The 8,321-nt window shown below is 34.9% G+C and overlaps 2 protein-coding genes and 1 pseudogene across 2 annotated transcripts; all 3 read right to left on the bottom strand.

The window, feature by feature from the left end:
• Positions 1-227: 227 nt before the first annotated feature.
• LOC102886674 (olfactory receptor 8K1) lies at positions 228-1,179 on the bottom strand. Its single transcript, XM_006917435.1, has one exon. It carries the CDS (start codon positions 1,176-1,178, stop codon positions 228-230), a length of 951 nt encoding a protein of 316 aa, XP_006917497.1. The 5' UTR covers position 1,179.
• A 4,996-nt stretch (positions 1,180-6,175) lies between these two features.
• Positions 6,176-7,117, bottom strand: LOC102884932 (olfactory receptor 8K5). The gene has a single exon (XM_006917431.1). It carries the CDS (start codon positions 7,115-7,117, stop codon positions 6,176-6,178), a length of 942 nt encoding a protein of 313 aa, XP_006917493.1.
• Positions 7,118-7,383: 266 nt separating this feature from the next.
• LOC112484303 lies at positions 7,384-7,502 on the bottom strand (annotated as a pseudogene).
• Positions 7,503-8,321: the final 819 nt, after the last annotated feature.

Below are 8,321 nucleotides of genomic sequence, written 5' to 3'. Positions count from 1 at the left end.
CTCTATAATACAAGTTTCAATAAGACCTTGAAATTAACTCAAAACTTAAATTATCTGACTACAATATTTATTTATCTAACAAAGTAGAGAAGAGTACAGGGAGATACAAGAGGAAATACTTTATACAGAAAAAGAAAAAAACTTAATCTGGTAAAACATGTCTACATTTTGATGCTATAATTGGATGAACAGAATATTAAACGAAGACCCACCTTTGCAACTGAGTATTAAGTGGGGATTTTGCAACAAGTAGTTAAAGTTCTTCTCAGAGCATCTTTTACTTCTTTGTTCCTTAGGCTGTAGATCAATGGATTCAGCATAGGAATCACCAGGGTGTAAAACACAGAGGCCATTTTATCAATATCAAAAGTATGGCTGGATTTGGGTTGCAGGTAAATAAACAATAACGTACCATAGAACACGATCACCACCGTCAGATGGGAGCTGCAGGTGGAGAAGGCTTTGTACCTCCCCTCGGTTGAGTTTATTCTGAGAATGGCCACAAGAATAAACATGTAGGATACAAGAACAATCAAGAGAGAAGAGAGCAAATTACAGCCTGAAAAGATCAAAATGATCAGTTCTAGCTCATGTGTATCAGAACAGAGCATGGATATCAGAGGGAGACAGTCACAGTAAAAATAACTGATGATGTTAGAGCCACAGAAGGACAATTTAAATAACTTAATTGTCAGAAATAGGGACACAAATGTGCTGTAGAGATAAGGAATAAGTACCAGCACCCAACGTACTTTCTCTGCCATGATGATCACATAGAGAAGAGGTTTGCAAATGGCTACGTAGCGATCATAGGCCATTGCTGATAGAATAAACAGTTCGGCGATGATGAAAATCTCAAACAATGCTAGCTGGGTGGCACACCAGTTGTAGGAAATTGTATTTTTGTGAACCACAAAGTTTACCATCATTTTTGGGCCAATGACAGTGGAGTAACCAAGATCAGTAATTGACAAATGTCTAAGAAAAAAATACATGGGAGTATGTAGTTTGGTATCCAAATGGGTCAAGAGAATCATACCCAGATTGCCCGTTGCTGTGACCAAGTATATAACCAGAAAGATTCCAAAGAGAGGTGCCTGCAGTCCAGGGTTGTCAGTGACCCCCAAGAGAATAAATTCAGTCACCTTGGTCACTGCAGTATGATTGTGTTTCTCCATATGGTTCTTGGTAACCTGTGTAAGGTATAAAATCAATACTTTATATTGGAGATGGTATCTTCTAAAAGAATTTAATACAGGACTTATGAGATTTAGAGACATTTTCTTTGTCTTAAATTATAAATAGAGACTCCTTTTCCCATCAAGCCAAAACTACACATTTTAGTGTAAATTCCTGACAGTCAGCTTTTATGATTCTAATGTGTTTCTGACATGCAGCTTTTGATTGTGGAGACCATTATTTGAATGACATCTATCTGGAATAAATAAATGTATAGCTGGCTACACAATTAAATAAAGACCTAGGCATACCACCCGTGAAGTTCCCTTTCACAAATCCCTGGGTGACCTAAGTAACTGATTGCTTGAATAACCCTGCTTCTCCCTTTCTATACTTTAATTTCTGCTCTTAGGTTTTAAATTCGTCAATAAAGAGTAAATGTAGGCAGCCTGCCCTTGACCCCAATAAAAGCAGAACCCCAGGTCCACATGTTCTTTTTCTCTCTTTACCTGGACCTTGTGAGGCAAATACCCTCCAAGACCAGAGTAAGAAACCTTATTTTAAAAGTTCCCTGATGGTTGTTGGTGATGGTGAATCATGGTAAGAATAACAAGGGTTGGTTCAGCCACAATATTGGTTCTGGTGGGGAAATATCTAGGGGGCTTGACACAGGACAGAGGTATGTGCCCTCAGGCATTCCTAGCTGATAGTATCACTGTTGACAGGCTGAAATTGACATAAATACATTTTCATTGAAACTTTGGTAAAGCTTGCTTTAAAGAGGCAAGATATTTTGAAGTGGTTGTTTTGATATATCTCCTATCACATACTTTTTTGATCCAAAGTCACTTTAAGTATATAAAAGATCTATCTATTATATTTCAGCTTTTTAAAAATTTCAAGTAATTTGTAAACACATATGGACACCTAAACCATATACCTTACATTATTGACAGTTATCATATCTGTTTAAAGTAGCGAGACATAAAAAAACTTCCTAATCTGTTGGTGGAGTGATGGATAAGGCAGTGATTGGGAAAAGCCTGACCATTAATATATATTTCAGTACTTATCACTGTAAGTTCAGCTTGTTTATCCAACATAAAATCTAATGTTGTAATACATTAATATTAGGATTTTATTATTAATATCTTAGTCCCCTCTTAACACATCTGTTGTTTCTGCCTATTATATCACTTCTAATATCTTCTGATCATATACCCCTCTTTTTCATAAAGAGAACTTGGGCACTGTGGTTATTTAAAACTCTAAATGGAGATGCATGTAAAAAGGCCCAGTAAAAGGAAGAATACAAATGAATATAAAGCACTGATAGAGAACTTATTATGTGCCAGGCACTGTTATGAGCACTTTACATATACTTACGTATATTAACTCATATGATCCATGCGGTAGCTCTACAAAGTAGATAGTCTTACCATATTCATTTGAAAGTCACGGAAACTGAGGCACAAGGAGTAAAATAATTTAACCAAGGTCACAGATAGCAAATGGTGGAATCGAGATTCAAATAGTCATTATGTTTTCAGAATATATTTTGTAAATATAATGCTTCCTTTATATTAAGGTCACCTTGAGTAGATAGGAAATAAAAAGGGTACAGAAGGGACGACACATGGTAAATAAAGATAGACAAAAAACCCTTGTTAAAATTGATGATTGTATCAGTAAGTTCTCTGGAAAACTCAGATGGTCTAAATCCACTCCACAGAGTGTCAGATCTGTCCTGAACATTAATCCTATTAATGACAGAAATGTATATTGCAAGGGAAAAATAAACAGTTTTGCAGAGCATAATGCTCTTCGAGATCTTTAATGATGATCCAGTTTAAGCTGTATGCCCTAAGAAATTTTCAAACCAGTATTTTCTACTCACCTTAGGGGAGAATCTGCTTTGACGTCCTACTGTTTTAATTCTCATTGGTTGTTGGAGAATGTATTTAAGTGTTTTTCTACCCACTTGAGATTCATTTTGTTAGTTTTGATCTGATTCAAGAATTATAAATTGCATGTAATTACCTGAGGGAGAGTGCCCTTGATTTCTGTTTATTCTTGAAATGTCCCATTAGGAAAAGTCAAAGATACTTCATGCCTAGGTCTATCTGAATAAATAAATTAGGCAAAATTATTAAACACTGGAAATCATAAATATGCCTTTGTCAGCATCTCAGTTACACTATATCCTGCACATATTAGGTATGTTACGCACACACACACACAATGTGTGAGTAAATGAAATTGACTTCTTAAAATAAGATTATGCAACATTTGATAATATAACATCTCTTAAGTAAGAGTATTTTTGCTGTATATCTAATCATAGGTTAACATAAGACAATGTCTTATGACTTGTATCTGCCAATAAATCAGTGGTAAATTTTTTTCTTCATCTGTTCATAAAGTATTTTTCAACTGATTTCTCTTTATCATTGGTTTTCAGAAATTTTATTGTGATATACTTTGGTGTAATTTCCTTTCTGTTTATTTTGCTTAAGATTATCTTAACTTTTTATATCTTCGGAATTATAGGTTTTTTAAAAAAATAAATTTGGAAAAAATGTGCCCAACATTTCCTCCAATGGTTTTCCTGCCCTATATAGTCTCCGCTTTCAACTTAGACTTACATTTGAATGTACAGTATATAGCTTGTTATTGTTCTACAGATCATTGAGAATACTTTTGTGGTGTTTATTCAGTATTTTAATTTCTCTCTGGCTTCATTTTGGGTAGCCTCTATTATGATATGTTTAAGTGTAGTTATTGTTGCTAACACAAGGTTCATGTGCCCAATGTTTAAAAACAGCCAATATTCAATATATCAAAATTTGGAATAAGGAAAGGTTTATTGATGAGAAGATGCTGACTGAGAAGATAGGAGCTTTCAATGGTTTCTCAAATCTTTCTTTAGAGTTCCAGCACCCTTTATCCAGAAGAGGCAGGGCAAGAATTAAGATCCAAGGAAGACCTCGAAATCTCCAAATCATCTTGTTCATGGTGATCTGAGTCTTGTCCTGAGGTTCTTGTAAATCTTTGGTAAACAGTCATTAACACATTTCCCCACCTCTCCAGCAAAAGCTTCTTTGGACTAGGGGCTATTTTTGCAAAACACTCAAGCCTCAAGAATTCTTCTAGTCCATTAGCATATCTATAGCAGGAACTATTAACCAGAGTCAGAGGGAGAAAGAGTGAGCATTTCACTCTGCTACATTAACATTTCTTTTTTGGTGTATAATTTGCTTTATAATCTGCTATTACTCTCATTCAAAAAAAATTTGTTTCCATACAGTGTTGTATTTTAATTTCTAGAGGTCCCATTTTTTTTTTTAAATCTTTCATCTATCTCCTCAAAAAGTTAATGTTTTCTTTAAATCATTCCGTATATTGAACATTCTTTCATACTAGTCTCAGCCTATCAATATCCAATGATGTGGCCGGATTAGTCCTTGTTGTTCTTATTATGATTGCAAAGTTGCCCTTCAGCAATAACCAACAGGAAACTAAAAAGATACAGGTTTCAAGTAATTCATAACATAGTAGACCTGGGATCAAACAGTGAAGTTACAAGTAGAGACCACTCAAGGGGCCTGGGATTCTGTTTTATTGGGCTCTAGGGTGGGGGTCTAGGGTTCTCTAGACTTACTCTTTATTAGTCAATTTAAAACAGAAGAGTGGAAATTTAAAGCTCGGGAAAAGAAAACAAACAAGTAGCCCAGATGGTCCATTGTTGAAATCAACCAAAATGTCCAAAATAAAAGAACCTCCATGGGGAAGGCAGCCTGGCTTTTTAAAGTCTAGTGGTGGCTAGCAATGTGTTTATTCAAGATAGCAGTCTTTGAAGGATGCCCCTTTGGGATGGATTCCTTGTTAATCAAAACTTAATTCAGAGACTCGCACTAAAAAAGAAAAAAAAAACACAAATGGCAGGACTTATACTACAAACATATTTATAAAATGTTTTAAAGGCTTTTGCCCAATAATTGTATCATTACTTTTATTTCATGGTTTATGTTATCTCCTGAGTGGAATCACCTGTTCTTGTTTTTATATATGTCTAGTATTTGTGATTGGATGTAGAATATTATGAATTTTGTGTTAACGAGTGCTATAACTTTTTTTCTGTCTCCCTAAAAGAGTCCTAAATGTTTTAAACAAAAATCAGATGGCTCTTTTTGAGGCTTATTTTCAAACTATATGAGGAGGAACAGCAGAAGTCTAAGTGGGTTTTATCTCTACTGGATGCCTCAGTGTTGAAAGAGGACTCTATTCCCTAGATTTGGGAACTCTAATGTCTTCATGCCCTGTGTGATCTCTGGAATTGTTCAGCTTACAATTCCCTGATTATTTTTTTCACAGTCTTATGGACTTTCACTGTAGGCATCCCCAAGTTAGTGTTCAACCACAAACTCAAGAATATCTTGTAATGGAGAAAAACGTGAGCTACAAGAGAAAGAGAGGATGTATGGGAAACAAACAGCAACATGCTAGAAGTAGGTCTTCATTATTTGTAATTATTTTACATGTAAATGGAGTAAATTATCCAGAGGCAGATATTTGCAGAATAGATTTTTAAAAATTATGATCGAAGTATATGCTGTCTGCAAGAGGCTCACTTTGTTTACACTCTTATGTGACATTCATAAAATAGAATAAAAACAAGATGGTAGATACCTACTCTAAAAGAACAAAACAAACACACAGTTTATTGAGGTAGAATTTAATGTGTTTCAGCTGGAAGAAATGTCAGATTCTATAGGATTATTAAAAGAAATAGTGATTCAAAAACAAGAAATGTTAAAGAGGAAGTGTTGTTTAATTGAGATATAAGATATGAGGATTAATTTGGTTGAATATAAGAGAAACAGTCTATCTGTGCATTATGATTATTCTTTGCTCTGAAGTAAAAAAGAATATAATTATATGTATTAGAAATATTAAGTGACATTTAGGTTATTAGAACAATATTCTATGTTGAATGTTAAATACAAAGTTTGCATGGATTCTTAAAGACCCTGTGGAAGGCATTTTTTACCTCTTTGTTCCTTAAGCTGTAGATCAAGGGATTAAGCATGGGGATCACCAAAGTGTAAAACACGGAGGCCATTTTATCAGTATCAAAGGAGTGAGTGGATTTGGGTTGTGTGTACATAAATAGCAGAGACCCATAGAACACAATTACCACTGTCAGGTGAGAACCACATGTGGAGAAAGCTTTTTTCCTGCCCTCTGTAGAATACATCCGAAATATAGCTATCAGAATCAAGATGTATGATATTAAAACTACCAACAGGGAAGAGAGCAAATTCAGTGCTGAAAATAATATGATCAACAATGCTATTTCTTGCGCATTTGAGCAGAGCAAAAGTAACAAGGGAACATCATCACAATAGAAATGATTTATGACTTTAGAGCCGCAAAAGGTCAAGGTAAAAATCTTAATAGTGAACATTAGAGCCTGAAAGGTACCGTAGAGGTATGGAATACCCACTAGCATGTGACAACGTCTCTGGGACATAATAACATTATAGAGCAAAGGGTTACAGATGGCTGAATAACGGTCATAGGCCATGGCCGACAAGATGAAAAATTCACTGATAATAAACATAAGGAAGAAAGCCAATTGTGTGGCACATGCATAATATGAAATGGTATTTTGATCCCTAATGAAATTTACTAGCATCTTAGGACAAATGACGGTAGAATTACCAAGATCAATGAAAGCCAGGTGTTTGATAAAAAAATACATAGGTGTGTGTAGGCGGGAGTCCACCTGGGTCAAGATGATCATACCCAGGTTGCCCACCACTGTGACTGTGTAGATGATGAGGAAGACTCCAAAAAGCAGACCCTGCAGCTCAGGCTGCCTCGTGACTCCCATCAGAATAAATTCAGTCAGCGATGTCAGATTCTGTTGGCCCATTTAGTCCAGTTAGCTCTTCTGGGAAGAACAGAGGGTTTTTATTAGCTTTCATGAAGTGTCATCTGAGCAAATTACAATCTTTGTAGACAGATTGACATTTTTTTTTCATAATAGTGCATACAACATAATTCCCAGATCTGATTTTATTTTTTATTTATTTTTATTTAAATTTATTTATTTATTTATTTTGGTGAGGCAACCCTTGGTTGACCTCACAGATTGCAAGGACCTTGTCAGCTTACAATCTGTTATTTTTTTATTTTTTACGCCTATAGCATCTGGTCTTCTTAGGTGGTCTCCCATCCAAGTACTAACCAGGCCCGACCCTGCTTAGCTTTGGAGATCAGACGAGATCAGGCTTGTTCAGGGTAACATGGCCATAGACTCACATCTGATTTTAAAATTCAAATAAGTAATAGTATCTTTTACTTCCCAAGAAGAGAGATCCATAGGAAACACCTGCATTCTTACAGCAAGTTAAACTCTAACCAGAGTCAGCAGTGTTTGGAACATATCCACTGATTTTTTAAAAAAGCCATATAAGTATTAATATAGAAATATTGGACTTCATTTCATCTACACAATGGCATCACAGTTTTTCTTTAATACACTTACATTTTTGTCTGAGAATTCTTGTGGAATTTTGATTTTCTAAAAGAGAGAGACAGAGATAATATGAAGTTAATAAAGTTTCACATGTTGGATCTCTCATTGCCACTGTTAAGGTCCTACGTGGGGCCTTAGCGATACGGTCGCAAAGTGAAACATCTTAGTAAAAGTTGTAAATGTAAAATATTTTAACCTCAGTCAACTAAGCTTACTTTCTCATTTTATTCTGATTTCTACTCCATCACACTTCAAACTAATAGCATAGTGTATTGGCATGTCTGCAGATATTCGTGGGGCCCGGTGAAGAGAGATTGTGGTAATAATATTTCATTTGACATTTAATGGGCATTTTAATAAGGTTCAAATTTTTTATTGAATAATGCTATCTATTCTGATGTCGAAATGGTTTCTAAGAACACTCTCACCACCCAATACTCTGAGATGTGTCTGGGATTTTATTAATACAAATATTATACTCTTAATTTTATGATATTTATGACATTTTTTACAGCTGAAATTAATTTTTTCCATTTTAAATACTCGCATTTATGCCTTAATTTACATGTACAACTTTTTCTTCTTTTAAAAAGAAAAT

Source organism: Pteropus alecto, unplaced genomic scaffold, assembly GCF_000325575.1.
Source record: "Pteropus alecto unplaced genomic scaffold, ASM32557v1 scaffold547, whole genome shotgun sequence".
Lineage (NCBI taxonomy): Eukaryota > Metazoa > Chordata > Mammalia > Chiroptera > Pteropodidae > Pteropus > Pteropus alecto.
Note: the sequence above shows the minus strand (reverse complement) of the source record. Positions and strands in the feature narration are given on the sequence as shown.

What these genes read in the sequence shown, in the direction of transcription:
- LOC102886674 (XM_006917435.1), bottom strand. Translation starts at nt 1,178, where the DNA reads ATGGAGAAACACAATCATACTGCAGTGACCAAGGTGACTGAATTTATT.
- LOC102884932 (XM_006917431.1), bottom strand. Translation starts at nt 7,117, where the DNA reads ATGGGCCAACAGAATCTGACATCGCTGACTGAATTTATTCTGATGGGA.